The sequence below is a fragment of the Physeter macrocephalus genome, unplaced genomic scaffold (assembly GCF_002837175.3).
Source record: "Physeter macrocephalus isolate SW-GA unplaced genomic scaffold, ASM283717v5 random_96, whole genome shotgun sequence".
Classification (NCBI taxonomy): Eukaryota; Metazoa; Chordata; class Mammalia; order Artiodactyla; family Physeteridae; genus Physeter; species Physeter macrocephalus.
Genome location: NW_021145379.1, coordinates 92,742 through 112,965, shown reverse-complemented (window position 1 = coordinate 112,965; position 20,224 = coordinate 92,742). Strand labels below are relative to the sequence as shown.

Here is a 20,224-nt window from a genome sequence, read left to right as displayed (position 1 = left end):
GGCCTCTCACCGCTGTGGCCTCTCCCGCTGCGGAGCACAGGCTCCGGACGCGCAGGCTCAGCGGCCATGGCTCACGGGCCCAGCCGCTCCGCGGCACGTGGGATCCTCCCCGACCGCGGCACCAACCCGTGTCCCCCGCATCGGCAGGCGGACTCTCAACCGCTGGGCCACCAGGGAAGCCCTGCCTTATTGTTTTAATAGTGAAAAAGAAACCAGTTGATCGCCCAAAAGTGGGGAACAGGGAGACAGTGACCTCAGAGCCACTCCATAGACTTTGTGCAGCCACTTAAGATGGTATATATAGGAAGCTCATGAAGCAGCAGGAAAACCAGACAGGATGTCCGTGTGTCATGAACAGGGGAGGGATCTGCAACCCTACTGACCTTTGGCCACAATTATTAAAACCAGCGTCGGCCCCGGGGAAAGACCCCGAAGAGAACACGGCGCACGACACTTGGCTGCGTCAGGCACTGCCCATGGGTTTCCCCCTTTTCCTGAGGGTCACGTCTAATTGCAATACCATTTTCTGGGCAGTACTTATTTTTTGGAGGATGCAGCTAGACTCCAGAAAGAGTGGTCGGGGGATTCCACACCGTGCCCTTGGACGAGCGCGTCCCGGGCCACCCCCGGGATGGAGACCGTGCACGCACGTACCTTCTGATCGAAGCTGTCCGGGGTCAGGTAGAAGTTGTGCAGGGGTACAAAGTAGTCTTCCAGAAGCCCCATGAGAAGAACCAGGTACACGCCATCTGCAAACTACAGAGGGACACGTGGTGATGTTTCTGGGTCACGCACGGAGTCGGTGAATGATGTGCAGCCACTCAAAAGGAGGAAAATGTTTTAAAGTAAAAAAAAAAAAATCCATCCCTTGTTGAGGAGAGCGAGCCTGCAGTCAGGTGAAGGACGAGGGTGCAAAGCACGCGCTCGGGATTGGATGTTTGGGGTGCAGCGCCGCCGCGTGGAGAGGAGCAGACCGCTGACCTTGGGGATAACGCTAGCCCCCAACTCTCCGGGTTGTCGTGGGAACCCTGCGGGGCGGGAGGGGGAGGGGGGGCAAGGAGCACCCAGCACGCAGGGAGCGCTCCATCGGTGAGCAGGGGCCTGTGGGCACGGTTAACCCACAACCTGCAGGGCGCCCTATGCTTTGGTTTGGGGTTTGCTGCCCTGTCCTGCTTGCTCACTTTGTCAGCTGCCTGAGTTCCTTCTTCCAGCGGTATTCACAGCATAGGAAGAGACCCTCCCATGCCCCGGTGACGACGAGCTTCTGTGTGCAGCCGGCACGCGGGTCCGTCCTAGCTGGGCCCTCATCAGCAGGCTGCAGCCTTACCCCACACCCCCAGCCCCTCAACCTGCTACCGGGCCCAGCACCACCTCCCATGCACAGGAGGGGCCCAGGAACCTAGAGCCAAAGACTCTGCTCTTTGCCGGGCCCCTCACCCAGCTCCGCTGCCCACCACCCAATAAGCCAGAACAGGGAGCAACTGCTCCTTTTACAGATAAAGTGACAGAGACCAGTGAGGGCACAGAACCACTTGCCAGAGGGGAGGAGGGGACCAAGGCTCAGGAGGCAGAGCCTGGTCTCTGGGACATGGACCAGCCCCGCCTCCCCGGGGCGGGGCAGGGGAGGCAGGACCCGTCCATCCTCCCGGAGGTATCCTCCCAGAGATACCCAGACATGGTATCTCTGAGGGCTCCTGCAGATCGAGGACTCGTGAGGACCCCAGCCTCCTGATTCTGGAACTGTGTGGTCCAACATGGTAGCCACTGGCCCCATGTGCCTAGTGAAATTTTTTACGAAAACTTTTTTAACCTATTAATTTATTTATCTGGCTGCAACGGGTCTCCGTTGTGGCATGCGGGATCCTTCGTTGCGGCACACGGGCTTCTCTCTAGTTGTGGCGCGGGCTCAGTAGTTGCGGCACGTGGGACCTTAGTTCCCTGACCAGGGATTGAACCTGCTTCCCCTGCACTGGAAGGTGGATTCTTAACCACTGGACCACCAGGGAAGTCCCTTTACAAACTTTTTTGAATGATGTTGACTTATATCGGTAAAACGTACATAACACGAAATGTACCATTTTAACCATTTGTCAGTGTGCTTTTCAGTCGTATTTTGTACATTCACGTTGTTGTGCAACCAATCTCCAGAACTCTTAAGTTTAAATTTTAAAAAATGTAAACAAAATACAAAATTCAGCTCCCCAGTCATACAGGCCCCATTTCAAGAGCTTGACAGCCACCCGTGGCCAGCGGCTACTGCGTCGGATGGTGCAGTGATGGAACGTTTCCGTCACCAAAGAAAGTTTCACTGGTCAGCCCTGGGCTAGAAGGCTGCCACGCAGGACAGCTGGACGGCTGCAAGGGGCCGACACCCAGGAGGCTTTCAGCTTCCTGAGACCGGCAACCGCGGTGGTAAAAAGAACCTGCAGAAGCGAGGACGTTTTTATTAAAGGCAACAGCGGCAACTCCCTCCACCATCACAGCCAGGCGGCCGAGGATAAAAAGTCAAAATCACAAGCCTCCAACGTCGGAAAGCCCTGTCCTCTGGAAGGGGAAGGGGACACTGAGAAACAGCCCAATGCAGACAGACACGATCATAACGTGTGAACGGGCAGGTCCTTCCTGGGGAGAGCGTTCCAGACCCTGGTTTAACGTAATCTGATTGGCCCTTTGCCGGCGCGTCACGAGGTTCACGCCTCCACGCCATGCAGACGTCACTTACTCAGCTCCTGTTCTGGCCGACAGTGCTGGCGCAATGTTCTGGCAGCTCTTGCCCCCTCCCCGGCGACACTGGGCCAGCGCACCCCCAAGACCGCTCTCTCACCAACACTGAGCCATTTCCAGGGAAACAGAAGAACCCGGCCCCATCACCTGCCGGGAGGCGTGGGGAATGGGTGCTGAAGCACCAAGATGCCTGGAGAGCCTTTGCTGATTTCCAAGGCATCTTCTAACCCACCCCGGGACCCCCGTGTCACAGGAGTGTGGGAGAGATGGTCACGCAGAGAGGAAGGCAGGGGAGGGATGGGGTACCGGGAGGGTGAGGGCCAAGGCGCAGCGGGCCGGCTTCTCAGCAAATGAGTGGGACCCTCGGTTTTCACACGCGCGAGAGCAGCGGCCCTCTGACGGGGTGCCCTCACTCAGCATTCATGGTGCGGCTCTGCAGGAGACGGAAATGCCCACGAGGCCGGCCCGAAGACACCATCACCGCTGTCTTCACGCGCATGTATTACTGACCTTTCAAAGGCACTTTCTCCATTCCAGTTGAAACATGTGGGGAGAGGTTCAAAGAGGAACTGGCTCAGTATCACAGAGCTAGGAAGCCGCCCACCATATAAAAGTGGTTTTAAAAAGAAAGGAAAACACACACACACACACACACACACACACACGCACACACACACCCTGAGCAAGAATTTGAGCCTCTGACTTCCAGGACATGGAGACTTTAATGATGAACATATTTATAAAAATACCCAGATTCCTTTGCCACAAAAGGAAAAAAAAATCTGCATTTCCATGGCCAGTGATCTTTCCTGGTGGACCACTGGTTCAAAATATTTTTAAGATATTACTTCATATTGTGTGGTGATAGAAAAAAAAAAAAAAAAGGACATACTGAGTAAATAGAGATCAATGCAAATTGAAGTTTAGAGTCTCAGCCTAAGATGTCTGGCTATTAATACTGGTGTGCAGGCCCACCTGGGCAGTGACGGTCGGAAAGAGTTGGCGAGGATGTGGGTTCTCAACAGCGCCAGTGAGAGTTTCAGGCGGGCACACCTTCCTGGGCCCTCCGTGTTACCACGGAGAAATGCTCTAACAACCCCATTTCTAGAAGTTTACCCTAAGGAAGCAGACAGGGGCACAAACAGCTGTGTGCAAAGATGTCCGCTGAACAGCTACGTACAAGATCGGCAAACGTCCCATCATGAGGACTGGGTTTAATGACACACAACACAGCCTTAGAGCAGAATAGAAGGCAGCTATGAAAAGTGACAAACACAGACAGACAGACAGACAGGCCAGACAACACAAAAAGGACCAGACGGAAACACATACACACTCACACAAAAACATGCCCACGCTATTTAGTAACAAAAAACACTTTACAAAACAGCCGTACAGTATGGTCCATTGCCATTTCAAAAAATACACTTACGCATACAAACCATCTAGAAAAACACACATCCAACCATTAACTGTAGTTCATTACCTCCGGAGAGGATGACGGGAGAGTTTCGGGGGAGTAGAAAAAAGGACTGTTGCTTTTCAATGAGTACGCTTGTGGGCTGTTAATATTTCAAGCCGCAAATAATCAGAGGCTAAATGTGCAATTTTTTAGTAAACTGATAAAAAAAATAAGTGTGTTTGCAAACAATGCACAAATAAATATACACACTGAAAACGGACCATTCGGGGGGCTTCCCTGGTGGCGCAGTGGTTGAGAGTCCGCCTGCCGATGCAGGGGACGCGGGTTCGCGCCCCGGTCCGGGAGGATCCCGCGTGCCGCGGAGCGGCTGGGCCCGTGAGCCACGGCCGCTGCGCCTGCGCGTCCGGAGCCTGTGCTCCGCAACGGGGGAGGCCGCGACAGCGAGAGGCCCGCGTACCGCAAAAAAAAAAACCCAACGGACCATTCGGCTTGCAGACACAGACCCGTGCTGCCCACGATGAGCTACCCGTGTAGGGAAATGATGTGGAATAAACTCCCCAGCACCGCTATCTCTGGGTGATGGGATGACGGATGATTTTTATTTGTTTTGCTTATCTGCATTTGCAGACATTTCTACAATGAACCTGAATTACTTTTTTAATTAGAAAAGCAAATGAGAAAAGTTAAAGAAAGAGAAAGGAATGAAAGCAATCACCCAGGGGTTTGAGAAGGATCAGCTGTGCATTAGAGAAATCGGCACTGAGAACTCAAAAAGACGCCAAATTCAAGCACCCAGCTAATCCTGGGAAAATTATATTTTGTCTTTAATGCTTGCCGAGCGCTTAAAACATATTTTCACAATGGTGCTTCCGCGCTGAGTGGGGGTGGGGAAGTATACTTTCTATACTTACTGCAGGAGAAATCCTTTGTGCGTGTTCATTAGAGGGATATTAGCAAGCATTTGCTAGGTGCCAGCCGCTGCGCTGCGTGTAGGACGGCCACGGACAGCAGAAGCAGAGGGGGCCGGGACATTCCAGGCTGAGGGACCCACACACGCAGAGGCTCTTTGGTGAAGGTGCGATGGCACCTTGGAGGGTGTTATGCTTGAATTGTATCCCCCCCAAAAGAGATGTGTTGGGATCCTAACCCCCAGAATCTGTGAGCGTGAATTTATTTGGAAAATCAGGGTCTTTGCGGAAGTCCTCACGTTAAGATGAAGGCATTAGGGTGGGTCTTAATCCAACGTGACTGTGTTTTTACAAAAAGGGAAAATTTGGATACAACACCCACAAGAAGGCCGAGATCGGGGTGAAACATCTAATGACCCGAGGAACGCTAAAAATTACCAGCAAGCCACCAGGAGGTGGGGGAGAGCCTGGAACAGATCCCGGCTCAGAGCCTCCGAAGGAACCAGCCCTGGGGACACCTTGATCTGGGACTTCTGGCCTCCAGAACTATGAAGACATAAATGTCTGTTGTTTAAGGTACTAGTTAAGGTAGTCCCAAGAAATGAAGACAGAGGGCCTGGGAGAAGGCCAGGGTGGCTGGGGCTGGGGCTATCTTGGCTGTGGGATGGGCATTCCTTGTTAGACGAACACGCTTTGTTCACACGGCCCACCGGGGATCAGAAAGCTGGCTGAAAATGACACCGGACAAAGGGTCCTTCAGCCCAGAACACAGCTTACCTGGGTCTCTAGTTCCGTCACCTCCAAATTCAGCTTGTTCAGGTGCTTGTTCACAAATGTGATGAGAGACTGCAGAGCAAAGAGACACGGGAACAAGAGCTGAGCAAGAGGTTCAGCTCCCACGTTGGGGGACAGACGTGACATTTGCCATCACTGCCTTTATGAAATGCTTCCATAACCTCCTCTGTTTGCTAAAATAAAATGCTCGTGTTTAAAGCGAAATGTTCTTACAATAACCCTCGGTTTTAATGGGATAATGCCTAAATCTATCCCAGCTGGAGAAGAAACGTACATCTCTGGTCCCTAGCCCATGTGCACACACGCGAGCCACACACATACCATATTTAACAACCCTACAGAAGAATAATCAGCGCCCTCAAGAAGGATATAGCTGTCAGGGCGAGATAAATGCTTAAATGCAGGCTAGATGTAACCTCGAACTACAAAAGACCGAGAGAGAAAGGCTGCCTGGGGCCACACCCATCACAGCGTCAGTAAAGGAAGAAACGCCAGAGATTTTCTGAGCCCTGGTTTGTATGTACATAGGGCCACCGGCTTCTCCTCTCTGGCAAGAGTTTAAAACTTGCCACGTGTGACTTTTCTCGGTAATGAAACCCAACTTTCACGGAAACTCAACACCAACCCCACCTCTGCCTACCCTGGACATGACGTCATCCCTTTTTCATTCCACCCAAATCTACCATGTGCCAGGCACTCTGCTTCGTGCTGGAGACACGAGACAGTAACTAAGACAGAGCCCCACCCTGAAGAGTCTGAGGCACAATTCTCCATATACACACCCAGTGGAGGCCACGGAGAATCGAGAGAAAGAGCAAAGCCTGTGAAACACACAATGTCGGGGCGGGGCGGGGGGCGTTGATGAGAAGTGTGTGGGTGCCTGGAAGATGTGGTGCGGGGGTTAGCATTTGAGCTGGGGGGGGTGAGCCAAGCGGGAGATGAGAGTGTGGGGAGAGGGCAGAGCAGCCACCCAGGCCACGTACACACGTGCGAACCCTCCGGCATCTTCCGGCTGGGGCTGGATGTGGGTGGGATGGGAGAGAGTAGGAGGGCATGACCTTGGAGGGACCTGGAGAGGTGGACGGGAGCCCCGGACACAACAATTACCAGCGTGGGAGTGGGAAAGGACCAGACTGGAAGCAGGAAGCTGTCGGGACACTAAAGGATTTTGTCTTGGTCATTGCTGGGGTGCCCCCAGCATTCCTTTTCAAAGAATAAATTAGCATCAGATCTACTGAAGGCCAACATTACTCCACATCACATTCAACGCCACTTAGCAACTGCCTACTGCCCCTGCGCAGGGAGGTCGCGTTGTATTCTCACAGCGGCTGCCTCTGTCCTGACAGATGGGAAACCTGCCGCGAGGGGTTATAATCTGCCCGGGTCACACAGCTGATAAATAGGCGGAGGGCGGATCGTGGCAGATGTGAATCCTCTTCTTGTGCATCCACTGAGTTCCGTCAGGGTTCTGGGGGTCGGATGTGGCCGGGGGCGGGTCGGGGGCAATGCTCTGAGCCCCCAGGGTATGTCGCTCATGACCCGAGAATGCTAAGACGGCTCCACCCCAGAAGGACCATTGCGATGGTTCTGCCAGCCTTTTGCAATGTGCTTCAAGAACTAACAATCTCATTGTCCCAGCCTGGACCGACATTTTCCAAACGTGGGTTCCATAGGAATTTAATATGTTCTATCCCCCAATAAATAAACAGATCTCACTACGGACAAACATGCTTGGAAAATGCTTCCTACTAAGCCCCCTCTTGGAGAATTGCAAAGCATATTAAAGAGAAGTCCTGCACTAAGAAACCTGTGTGGGGAAATTGTCCAAGACAGAGAGCTCTCTCCCAGGGTTAAGGGCTCAGATTTTATAGGCTCAGATCCATCCCACTGCTGCCTTCCTGAATGAGCGGTCTACAGATGCTCAGATAACTCGATGTGCAGTGAGTCTTGATTCCTTTGGAGGGAGAGCAAGGCTTCCGGGCAGATCCCCTTGGAAGCTCGCTATTCCCCAGCCCGACTCCGGAGCCTCGTTCACACGGTTTTGTCCGGTTTTGTCCATCCGTAGACTGACCAGCAGGATGCCTGGGCTGAGGAAGGGCCTCTCCTTTGTGCTCCCGCCTGGGAGAGCCGGGCCAAATGCAGCTCAGAACAGCTCTGCTAGCAACGCCTGCTTGTTTACCAGGCACGTCGTGAACGCGGCTTCAATGTAAGGAGGCCAGCACGAGCCAGCAAGCTGACACGCTGAAAAACACTTCCACGTTGAAAAAAAGCCTTGATTCGGAATGAACCGCCACCCGGTGCTGGTGGGGTAATTCACTCCACAGCAGTGGGGTGGGTGGGCAGGAAGATACCCAGGAGCAGAGACGCCGAGTTAAAAAAGGTGCTAATTTTATGCACTGCAGTTACGCTTTTGAATAATCACACTTCAATCCATGTGGCAAACAGTTCAGAGATTTCAAACATTTTCCCACCTTCTTCCCTGCATGGAGCTCATGCGGTAAGAAAAGCCCAGAGACAGAGGGAAACACATCCGGATGGAGAGCTCACCTTCTTCACGACACTGAGCTTGTCCGGGGCGTGGTCAAAGAGCGTGTCAAAGGCGTCCCGCTCTGCAGAGACAGAGAAGGGTTTAAGGAGACACGGGTGCTGCTCTAATCCCCGCCTGGCCCGGGGACCAGGCAGCTTCTAAACCCTCGGATGTTCAGCCTGCCTAGAATCCTTTGCATTCCTGCCAGAACCGAGGGGCGGGTGCCGATGAGGAGCGAAATCAAGGAAAAGATGCTTTGAAGGGTCCTTCTAACTTGGTTTCTATCTTTCAACCTACAATACGCGGGTAGCGTTTGGACAGCCGCCCGCATCACATCCTAGGACTTGAGGCGTCCTTGCCTCTCTCCCTTTCCCCACACTCCCTGTCTTATTGGTAAATCTTATCGATAAATCTGACCACCTCCCCCGCTGGTCATGGCTGCCACCCCCATACAAGCCCCATCTCCCCTCACCGGGGTGCGGGGGGGCGGTAGGCAGCTACCACTTCCTGCTTAATTGGTCTCCCTCCTACACCCCCAGCCCCTCCCATCCATTCTCCCTCACAGGCACAGTGAGCCCCTTAAAGTGTAAACTGGATCATTTCTTGCCCCTCCCCATCCCTGCCCTGACTAAAACTCTCCAGCAGCGTCTCATCACTCTTAGAATAAAATTCTCTCTCTCTCTCACGGGCCCATAGGGTCCAGTGAGTTCAGCATCACCTCCCCCCGCAACACACTCGCCCTCCCTGACCTCACTCCACCCACCAGCTTCCCCCTGCTCCTCCATCACACGCCCACCACAGGGCCTTTGCACCTGCTGCTTACCAGCCTCACCTCCATAGGTTGCTCTGAGATGTCACCTCCTCTGAGGGACCTTCCAGGACCAACTGCTTCTAAAACAGCACCCCGCTTCTGCTATCTGTCCTCTTACCCTGGTGCAATTTTCATAGCACCTATTCGCTACTTGGGAGCACATTTTATTTTTCTTTATCTACTGGACTGTCAGCTCCTTGCAGGCCGGATCACTGTCTCACTAGTTCCCTGCACTGTCACCAGCCCCAGAACAGTGAAGGGCCCACAGCCAGCGCTCAGAACAAAGGAAAGAGCCAAGAGATCCTGCTCAGAATCCCTCTGCAGCCCTTCTCCCCGGGGTGTCCGCCTCTGTTGGAACATCTGCAGGGTCTGAAGTGACCCGTCCCACCGTGTCCCAGGGACCCCGACCCACTCTAACTGCCACTCGTGGGCCCAACCATGTCTTCCAAATTAACCCGGGATCAGCCCCTTTGCTTTCAGTTGTGAGGTCACCGGAGGCCCGAGGCAACACAGCTCTCAGCGGACAAGACAGGAGCAGGGCTGGCTGGGGGCCGGGGGCCTGGTTCTAGCCAGACGCTGCCATGGCGGGTCACACGGGGGCAGAGCCCACTGCACCCTGGAGCCCAGGCAGGAGGGCTGAGGTCTCCAGGGTGGATACAGGACCGCGGGGAGTCTCTGCCAGGCCCGAGGGGCTGGGGGAGGAGGGCATCTGGAAGGCCCTGGGGCCCCCACTCCTGTCCTCAAGGAGCCACCCATCCCCCCAGGCTGCCTGGGGGTGGTATATGCACAGAGGACCTCGGCCAGCAGAGGGGCCCTCCATTACTTGCTGGGGCTTGGACCCAAACGCTAGCATGGGGTGCTGGGGCGCTGGGGTAGGAAGACCCCTCCACGTGTCTGGAGGGGGCTGGAGCCCAGAACCAGAGATAACCCAGGGCCTGCTTCAGGACCACGCTGCCTGACCCAGGGAGTGGGCTGTGGGGAGAAATGACAAGGAGCAGGCAGGTGGGGACTCGGTGAGCCGGGGCTGGGGCTTCTGGAGGAGGCATCGCAGCCATTCCCCCAGGCTGCCCCAAAAGGCAGGTGCTCCGCGCCCACAGGCCAGGGCCCCGGCAGGCGGCTCACGCCCCCGTCCAGCCCAGACCAGGTAGCCTCCTCCTCGGCCTTGGGGGCGGGCGGCAGGAAGGAAGGAAGGTGAGAGGCGAAGAGGAAGGCGTGTGTGTGCTGCGTGTGCGGTGTGTGTGTGTGGTGCGTACACACACGTGTACACATGGGTGGGGAGGGCATTTGGGGGAGGGGCACGCCACTTCTTTCACCTAAAGGCCGACGGCGACCCAGAGGCCCAGCCCCGCAGAACTCCCTCATCCAGCTTGTCTACCGCAGCAGCTGTAAATTATTTTTATAATCATCTAAGTCAGATTATACTCAAAAAGACAGTCTGCTAAGAGCCGGGGAGAAAAGCTAAATCTTTACAAAGCAAAACACAAACTTTAAATGCAGCTTAAGAAAACCCCCAGGAGGAGAGCAGCCTTGACGTCAGCCGGGTATATTTAGCTGGGCCACCGCTGGGCTGGCAGAGTCAGGGCGGCAGGGGAGCCATCGCAGGGTCTGGAGGCCAGCGCCCCGCTCACCTGCGCCCGGGGGGACCGGATGGCATCACGGCCGGGCGGTGTGTGTGGGGCCTTGGGAATGAAAACAGATCCAGCTGAGAGCCTGGTGCCCCGTGACTTAGGCAAAGCGCTTCCCGCCGTAAGGCCGGAGTGAAAGCAGTCCTGAGGCTCACCGTCAGTGCAAGAATTAAGCAAGACGGTGAATAAAGGGCCAAGCCACTGCCTGGCAGGTGTGTCACCGATACCTTCCCATCCTGCCCCGCAGTCCCGGGCATGAACAGGGAGCGATCCTGCCCCCGGGAGGGGCACAGGCTGGGGGAGACAGTACAAAAGCACGGGCGCCAAAAAGGCCCGAAAGATGCAGAAAGCGGCCCAGTCAGCCAGGGGCCCCCAGTGGCTCCCCAAGTTCAACTTTCAGGGACGCTTAGTTTACTCCAAATAAAGTGGTTTTTGATTGAGTCAACGTTTTTTAAATTGGAAGATCTGTCCAAAAGTTCTGAATTTCTGGACTCTCTTGAAGAAATGGAAGCTGAGGCAACAGTGAACCTTCTTCCCCCGCCCCCTCCCCAGATCAATGAGCCGCCCGTGGAAGCGGGGGCACAGACTCCCCCGTTTGCCCCAGACCCCAGAACTCCCCACCGCACACAACACGGAGGCTGAGGGGCAGCCCTTCATCATTCGATATTCCAGCCACTTCCCTCTTCCGTGTGACCGGCCTGCTCTCTGAGGCACCCGAGCCTGGCGACGTGGACACAGGCCCGGGGTCAGAGGAAGGCTTCACACGGGAGGGAGCCGCGACGTTTGAGCCGGGGCTCGCTGGGCCAAGAGGAGGAGCAAGGGTGTTCCAGGCAGGGAGGGAGCAGAAAGCCAGGAGTGGGTTCCAGAGGGTGAGGCCTGGGGGGGTAGGCTAAGAGGGCTGGGTCCATCGGGAGGGCGGGGACCAGGAATGGCGTGATCCAGCTGCGGTGTTAGCAGAAATGGGGAGATGTGATGGGGAGAGACCAGGGGCTACAAGGAGACCAGGAAGAAGAGGAAGAAAGCTTCTCCTCTCTTCTCCCCAACTTCCTGAAGCCCGGGAGGGGGAGGGGCGCCTGCGGAGGAGAGGCAGCCAGCAAGCCCGTTGCCATGGAGATCAGGCTGCAGCTCCCCAGCTCCCCTGGGGAGAGAAGGGCCTCCCATCCACCTCAGCCAGGACAGTGATGCCAGCAGGAGGCGGGGAGGGGGAGGGGGGCTCCTGGGGGAGGTGCAGCGTGGACCCCCCCATCCCCCACTCAGAGTGCTAAAGTGAGAAACCGAGGCCGAGAACTCGGCTCCTAGTGAAGCTACCCGCCCCCCCAACCCCTGCCCCGGGCAGACATTAGCCAAGCAAAGAGGGTCTGCCTGTTGTTTCGGAAGCTCCTGGAATGTGTGCGGCCCAGGGCTGGGGATGCACTCGGGGAAGACATGCTCCAGCCCACAGGATGCTTACAGCTCAAGGAGCCACATGTGAAGGCAAAGAGCGAAGGGCCAAGCGAGGGTCCCCGACTGTCCGGAACCCCCGAGTCTGGCACGCAGGGTGCAAAGCCAAGTGCTCCCGGTGAGCAAAGAGATGAATAAAGAAATAACTAAGCAGGTGGGTGGGGGGTGGCAAGCCAGGGGGACGGATGGTGATTCAGGCCGGGGGGTCAGGGAGGGCATCCCTGGTAAGTGGAGCCAGAGGAGCTGAGGGAGTGAGCCACGGAGGGATCTAGAGGGAGAGCATTTCAGGCCGAGGCTACCGAGAGTACAAAAGCTGGAAGGGGGGGCTTCCCTGGTGCCGCAGCGGTCCAGGAAGATCCCACATGCTGCGGAGCAACTAAGCCCTCGTGCCACAACTACCGAAGCCCGCGCGCCTAGAGCCCGCGCTCCGCAACAAGGGAAGCCCCCGCTCGCCGCAACTAGAGAAAGCCCGCGTGCAGCAACAAAGACCCAACACAGCCAAAAATAAATAAAATAAAATAAAGAAAAATTTTTTAAAAAGCTGGAAGGGGGAACCCCGGGGTGCCGTTGTGGGTGACAGACATGCAGGCGGAGTGAGGAGGGCAGAGAGGAGGGGTGGTCTAAGGGGGTCTGGGAGGCCCCGGCAAGGGCTGCGGCTTTAGCTTACGGCAAGCTGGGGGCAGTGAGAAGATTGAGGGGTGCAGAGGAACCAACTCGAGGGACCATCGGGGGACCAGCACCCCGGAGGGAGGTGATGGGGTCCGACCTCAACCTCGGCAGGGCCGTGGGGCTCTGGGGGCCCCGAAGGCTGCCGCGGGAGAAGGGCCAGCGGAAGCTGCCGCATGTCCGGGTAACCAGGAGGCCTCGGGGCCTGTGGCAGCAGAAGCCGAAACTGGGGGCAGATGAGTCGCCTGTCACCCACTAATTGCCTGTTTGCATTTCACGAGCATGGGCGGCCTGGAAAGTACTGAGAACGACTCCAGACTCCTCGGCTTCTCAGGACGTCACAGCCCCCCGATGCTCAGCCATCTCCGGTGGCTCTCAGGAGGAGCCACCACCCTGTCCACCAGACCCTCAGGGGCCCCTTCTCAGGGCTGCCAGGGCCTTCCTGGCCGAGCCTCTACCCCTCTGCACGGGAGGCCGCGCAGAGCCCCCAGCTGAGCTGAGTCTCCCCGAGCCCCCCAAACCTCAAACCAGGCCCATGCCGCCCACGGAAGTGAAAACACACAGAAACGAAGCAACACTGAAAGACGCTCCAAGGGCCCCGCTCAAGTCAACTCTGAGCCCCTCCGTGCAGAAGGGACAGGGAAGCGACAGAAGGGTGCTCTGCGCCCCCCTCCCAACGGGCCCCCACCCAGACCCAGGGCAGGGCCAGGCCGCCCACGTCGCCCACTCTGTGCGCCCCATGCCGCCCTGGGAGCTGCCCTCCCCACCCTGTCTGCGCCCTCAGCAACTGGACGCAGGAGGCTTCCTTTCCTCTCCCTTTTTAAATGTGTTTTAATAATGAAGACATTAAAGAGAACTGAATTGCTACTTTAAAAAAATAGTGAAGACTGAATTTGCCCAGCACGGCTCAAGAACTACGTAAGAAAGCTTAAGGACATGTAATTGCTGCCTTTTCTCTGGTTCAAGACCTTTGAGAACTAAAGAGCCGCATCCCCTCTTCGTACACGAGGGGCAGCGGTGCCATCCGTCCCCATAATCGCCATGAGGTCCCAGAGGCCCCGTGGCCAAGCCCGTGGGTGCCTCTGGGGTGCACCCCTCACCCCGAGGCCCCCGCATAGGGACCAGCTCCGGCTGGCAGGCTCACAAGGCGCGGGGGGAAACTGCTATTTGGTTTCCACTTTTCCTTCTAACAGCCGCACTCCTCTCTCTGCTCCCTGGAGAACACGGTATCTGGGGGGGTTGAGGGCTTCTTGTTTTCAAATATTCCCCAAAGCGGTGGGCCTGGCTCAGGCTGCTTCCCGCTGCAGCCAAGAGCTCGGGGCTTCCCATCCCTAAGGGCCTATACACTGCCACAAGCTGCCCCTTTATTGGCCATCCCTCGCTGAGATGAGGATGGGGTCGTGGGTCTTTAACAGGCCAGGGAACAGTTCTTTGGGAACAGCAAGAGTTTATTATTACGAACAGCAACAGTAATAGAGAAACTAACACGAATAGAGCGAGAGTCGGGCCCTGGGCCAAAGCGAGTGAACATTTATTGTCTCACAAAACCCTCTCAACAACCCCGAGGTCCCACCTCACAGATGGGGAACAAAGAGGGGAAGGAGCAGGCCAAAGGTCACCCAGCTGGGACCAGAGCCAAGGCTGCCTGACTCTAAGGTCTGTTAAGCTGGAGACTGTAAGGTGGAAAACTATATACGAAAATACACCCCATAAGGAAGCTCCCTCCGGCTAGCTGACTAGACATCGCCGCCCTCCCTTTCATCCTGGTTCACTCCCTCCACTGTACCTGGCTTATCCCCGCCCAGGCTCCCACAGCTCTGAGAAGCAAACCACACGCCAAAACCCACCCAGGGCCCTGCTGCCCCTGTGTGACTGCGTGAACCCCGGGGGCTTCCTGGGGCAGCCCCACGGTACCCGGCGACCTCAGATTCCCCATCCCCTCTCCCCAACCCCTGGGTTACTTACCAAACCGACCCATCATCATCCTGCAAACAAGAACAGAGAGAACCATCAGACGGGTTGCTCAGAACCCCGTTTAATAAGCAGCACGGTAGAAGGTGGTGGAGGTCACCGGCAAGTCGGAGCCCCCTACTGCCCAGTCGAAGGGTTGTTTATATAAAGGTAAGTCACATTTTGATGAATTCTCTCCCGCGCTAATTACAAACGAGAGGTGCTTATGTGGATTCTAAATGTTTGCACAAGACCCGCAGCAAATTGCCATCATTATTTAAAGCACCCCTTGAATGCCATTTGGGGGCTGTTTAATCACGGGAGTGGTTAACGCAGAGAGCATTTTAGCAGAAAACGGGTCTTCTGGCACCGTGAGTTTAAACCTTGAGCTTAAACTTTAAAATACAAGGGTGCAGATTACCCAGAGGTCACGTTTCTGGGAGTGAAAAAGATGTACTTCCAGGGAATCACAAAACTAAAGGATGCTGGAGAACCACAGGCCGGGCCCTGATTCAAGGTGAGAGCTGAAACCACAAAGGACAGGCAGATGGCTCCTCCTTGAGGATCTGAGATCACGAATGCCCAGCTCCCCTCTGTGTACTAGCGTCCTGAGAGGCAGAGAGACCTCTGCTTGATCCCCAAATCTCTCTAGACTCAAGTTCTTTGCCTCCATAGTATTTAACAAACAGTCTCTTGAGCACCTACTATGCGCAGGCCACGGAGATACAGAAACAAACACCGCATGGCCCTGCCCGCATGAGGCCTGATGGTGAGACAGACTCATGAGCCCACATTTCCACACGGCCCGCATGCACTAGAAATGTGACATACAGCAGATGCTACAGGAACTAAAAGGAAGGCAGCCACTCCTGCTTGGCAAACAGGGAGGGCTTCCTGGAGGAGGTAACCCATAGGACAGAGCAAACCTGGAGCCTGAGAGACCAGGCAGGAGGCTGGTCGGCCTCTGCTGGAAACCTCTCTCCACTCTGACTTCGGGGGTGCTCCCCCACCCCTGAAATTTCCTGAGGGTCACACGGCACTTCCCACAAGGCCCCTGGGCTGGGTTTCACATTTCTACAGACACAACCTCTCTTGACAGCTAGGCCGCCAGCCCTCAAGGAGGGGAACCGCGTCCTCTCAGCCTCTGGGCGTCCAAGCAGGCCCTCTGGGTGCCGGGTGCTGCTGTGAATCGTTGAGGCCTTGCTCCCAGGGGCCGCCTCTGGTGACAGAGCACCTACTGCCCCCCGCCGCCCTCTCAGGGCTCCCTCACCCTCTGCGAGACCGGGAAAGCCAAGCACAGCCTCTTCCCATCGCTGTACACCCCCCAACATGCCCCCCACCCCAGGCCTGGCCGTCGCCCCCTTCGGTGGGCCAACTGCCTTCCCCCTCCCATCCAGGGTGACCACTGACTTGCTCTGACCCACAGAAGGTGGGGACACAGCATGCGGGGGTCCAGGGACCTGCAGCTGCCCTCTCACTCTCTGGGGACCCTGAGGGCACCGGGGAGGAAGCCCAGAGGACGAGAGACGCAGGGAGGGACAGTGGCCCCCACCGGCCAGCACCACCCACCAGACTGCTGACCTCCTGTCAGCAAATAAAATGACCGTTGTTTTAAGCCCCTTGGGTTGGGTGGTTTGTCACACAATGATGGGTAACTAAGATGCCAGCGCACCCCGACTCCCCCAAGCCGCCCTCCTCCTGCTCCTGAACGGGCCGAGCGGGCTGCCCGAGGCCCCCCGTACCAGGCTCAGCACCACGTCCCCATCCCCCTCCCGTGGGCCTGGAACAGATGTGCACACACGTCAGGCCGCGCGCCAGGCCGCACGTCTCTCCCATCTCCCTGACAGCTCCCACGCCAGGAGCGGTTTCCTGTGTCAGCTTGCTTTTTGAAAGACCATACATGAATTCATGACACGGTAATTAATCACTCCGTGAACTGAGCAGGTGGGTGAGCTGAGACGATCAATTTTTAATGCTCTGTTTCATCTGAAACAGGTTTAGTCGGGAGGCACAAAGGCAGTGAATTTTAAGGATACTTCACAGGGTATGCCTCCCGAAAACCACACGCAAAATAGAGCCATTTGATTTGCTATTTTCAACAGATCTGAAGCCTTTTAGACTTCTTAAAAATTGCCCTCTGGCCTTCTCCAAGAGGCAAGGGATGGCTCAGGACTATCTCAAAGGAAGATTCTAGTTTAGAGGCATGGCTTCCTCCCTCTGACGGGGCTAAGACAGATGGCTAAATGAATCAGGACAACGGGTCCCTTGGACCGTTCTAAACACCTCTCCCCCATCCCCTCTCTCAACATTCTTAAAGCTCACCTTCCAAAATAAGGAATGACAGTCCAAAGTCTTTGGAGAATAACTTAGTTCCAACATTAAAAACTCTGAAGTGTTTAGAATACCTACCATATGAAAGTTCACTCTTTTAAATTTCCCCTCACCCTTTTCTTCCTTATAAGAGATTCTGAATGTGCTCAGTTACATTTTCCTTTGTTCATTATTCCCTGTCTCTTTCCAGAAAAGATTTCAGGCAGTGTAAATAAGTTCTGATTCCTATGTCACACATATTTGCTCATTTTTCTATTTTCTATTTGGGAAGAAATAAAAGATCCAGAATTTCTCATTTAAATACCAAACCAAACTGCTATCTTGCCCTTCCTCAGCAAAACAAAAACAAAACAAACTTTGAAGAAAGTGCACGGAGGATAGAAAGCTAGGGTGGACGCTTGCGATACAATCCCACCTCAAGGTCAAGGGACATGGAGGGGAAAACGGCCCCCCGTGTGTGCGGGTCCCCGGCTGGAGCAGGGCCTGAAGGCAGAGCAGCGGGTCCACTTACTCGGTGGTCGTGGTCAGCTCCTCCGTGACGTGGCTGGAGTGCAGCAGGCCTTCCCGCTTCTGAAAGCCCCAAAATGAACAAATGAATCAACACCTGGGCACACAGACAGAGCAGGAGGGCAGCTGAGGCCGTGTACAGATGGCCCCGGGGCCGGGAGGCCAGCCCGGGGACAAGAGAGAACAAAACAAAGCTTCCGCACCACACCCGAGCTATGCTCGGGCGGGGGGGCTGCAGGGGAGCACACGGGTGACCCTTTGGTGGCTGGAACATGGCCCACCGCCTCACCCCCTGCTCTCCTGCTCTCTGAGAGCTGGCAGCTGTGGGAGATCTCAGGAGAAACATCGGCGCTCCCAAAGTACCCCTCGACGCCCTGCAGCTGGGAAAGGCGAAGAGCGTGAAGGGACACATGTAACACGAGGGAGGCATCGGATGAAATAACACACGTGCGCCGGGTTGAACAGGGTCGCCCCGGAAGGCACGGCCGTTCAGAACCTCAGAATATGGGGCCTCGTTTGGAAATAGGGTCTTCGCAGATGTAAGGAGTTCAGATAAGGTCATAACGGACTAGGGCGGGTCCTCTCCAATGACTGGTGTCCTTGGGAGAAGAGAAAACAGAGACATAGGAACACGGACCAGAGGGAAGAGGCCACGTGATGACGAAGGCAGAGACTAGAGGGTGTGTCCACAAGCCCAGGACAGCCGAGGGTGCCAGCAGCCGGCAGAAGCTGCAAGCGGGAAGGAAGGACCCTCCCCTAGAGCCTGCGGAGGGACCCTGTCGATTCCCTGATTGGGACTTCAGGCCTCTATTATGTGAGAGGACAAACATCTGTTGTTTTACGCCACCCAGTTTGTGGGGTTTTGTTACAGCAGCCCTAGGACACTAACACGGTGTGTGACACACCTGTCCCGGAGCCCGGTAGGTACGGAGAGGCGACGATGGTGGGGGAGAGGAAGGAGGCGGCGGTGGTGTGCCCCGGACCTCAGGGTGGAGCGCGGCAGCCTGCTAACCCAGCCGCCACCGTGAGCCCCTACTTGAATGCCTCAGGGGACGGGGGGAGCTCACTACCTGCTGGGCAGCCCACCTGGACGCCCCTCGAGATCCAAGATCCCCAAGCTTTCCTGAGCTCGGCCTCCCAGGGAACTCTCACCACTGGTTCTAGCGAAGGAAGAGTAGCCAGGCGTGTCGGGGGCCGTCAGCTCTCCCACGGCCTCACCCTGGCTGATTCTCAGGAGTGCCCACGGGGGACGGTGGCAGGGGAGGCCCGGGGACATTTTATCCACTTTGATCTTCCCGGACCAGGGATCGAACCCACGTCCCCCTGAATTGGCAGGTGGATTCTTAACCACTGTGCCACCAGGGAAGTCCCAAGGCTGAATATTTTAAAAGTCTGTAGTAGAATCTCAATTTTCTGAGGAAAGCATTGCAGCTCAGGAAAATCAAGTGATTTCCCAAGGCCACACTGCCAGGTAGCAAACGCGACCCTTCCCCTCGCTCCGTCCCTCCACGAACTGACACACTTCTTACATCTCCCCATCTCAACTGGATAACCAGGCGTGGAGGGACAGGCCAGGGGCAGCTCTAAGACCTGAGACCAGCCAGTCCCCGGGGGGCCTCCCCTCCCCACTTCATCCCAGTCTGGGAGTGGCCCAAAGAGTCCTCCTGTGACCTTGGTCAAGGAAGGAAGCGCCAGCGAGTGTTTGCCCGGGCGAGCAGAACGTTCTGCAAACCCCAAAGATTTTCTTGGACCAAAGTGCAGGCCTGAAAGGAAATACCCCAATTACTGAGCTGCACAGTGTTCCTAGGGCCCAGAGTCTGACGTACATGGGTTTGGGAACCATATGCTCCTGTGTCCTTGGGAAGCCTTTCCCGGCCGACCATCCTGAGTCCAAGACGAGGGTGGCAGGAATGGTCCCCTGTCCCTGACACCACCACCAACCACAAACATTCCCCTTTAGGAGGCAAACAGGGCCAAACGGCAGGTAACCCTCGCCTGATGCCAGAAAGGAACATTCCCGCCCATCAGGTCGGAGCCAAGCTCCCGGGGTAAAAGGAGGGGTCAGACGGCTTCGGAAAACACAGGATCAGCCAGAGCCTTGCAGTCCGCAGAGACCACAGGACTGATAAGTTTAAAAACCAGAGGAGAGTGTGGAGCTGGACATCTGCAGGAAGAGAAACACGAGAGACATCCATGTTCCGAGCGTAACCGCAACGCTCTGGCAGAAGCAGCTGATCCTTCAGGACCCGAGCACACTTTCCTCATCCAGTGTCCCCGGTAACCAGGGCGAGGGGAACAGGGACACAGCAGGTGCTTAATACACGTTTACTGGACAAGACTGCACACACAAGGCCAAGGCGGGATCTGTGCCCCTGAACGCAGGGGAAATCGACAAGAAAGGTGTCTCCACCTCTGCCAGAAGGACCCTGGTTCCCAGTTACATTTTTCCAAGTGGAGCAAGAGAATCGACCCTAAAAACATGATGGGGGGGCTTCCCTGGTGGCGCAGCGGTTGAGA

At 55.9% G+C, this 20,224-nt stretch overlaps 1 protein-coding gene across 5 annotated transcripts in view; it reads right to left on the bottom strand.

The window, feature by feature from the left end:
• The window catches only part of PARVB (parvin beta), a 116,512-nt gene that overhangs the window by 6,911 nt on the left and 89,377 nt on the right, over positions 1-20,224 (bottom strand). For all 5 annotated transcript variants that reach the window (XM_024127342.3, XM_028483943.2, XM_055082362.1 and 2 more), the window contains 5 exons: positions 17,712-17,770; positions 14,885-14,904; positions 8,398-8,459; positions 5,833-5,901; positions 655-756 (listed from right to left, as the gene is read on the bottom strand). In XM_024127342.3, the coding sequence (XP_023983110.1) occupies positions 655-756; positions 5,833-5,901; positions 8,398-8,459; positions 14,885-14,904; positions 17,712-17,770 (312 nt within the window). The remainder of the gene's footprint in view (positions 1-654; positions 757-5,832; positions 5,902-8,397; positions 8,460-14,884; positions 14,905-17,711; positions 17,771-20,224) is intronic.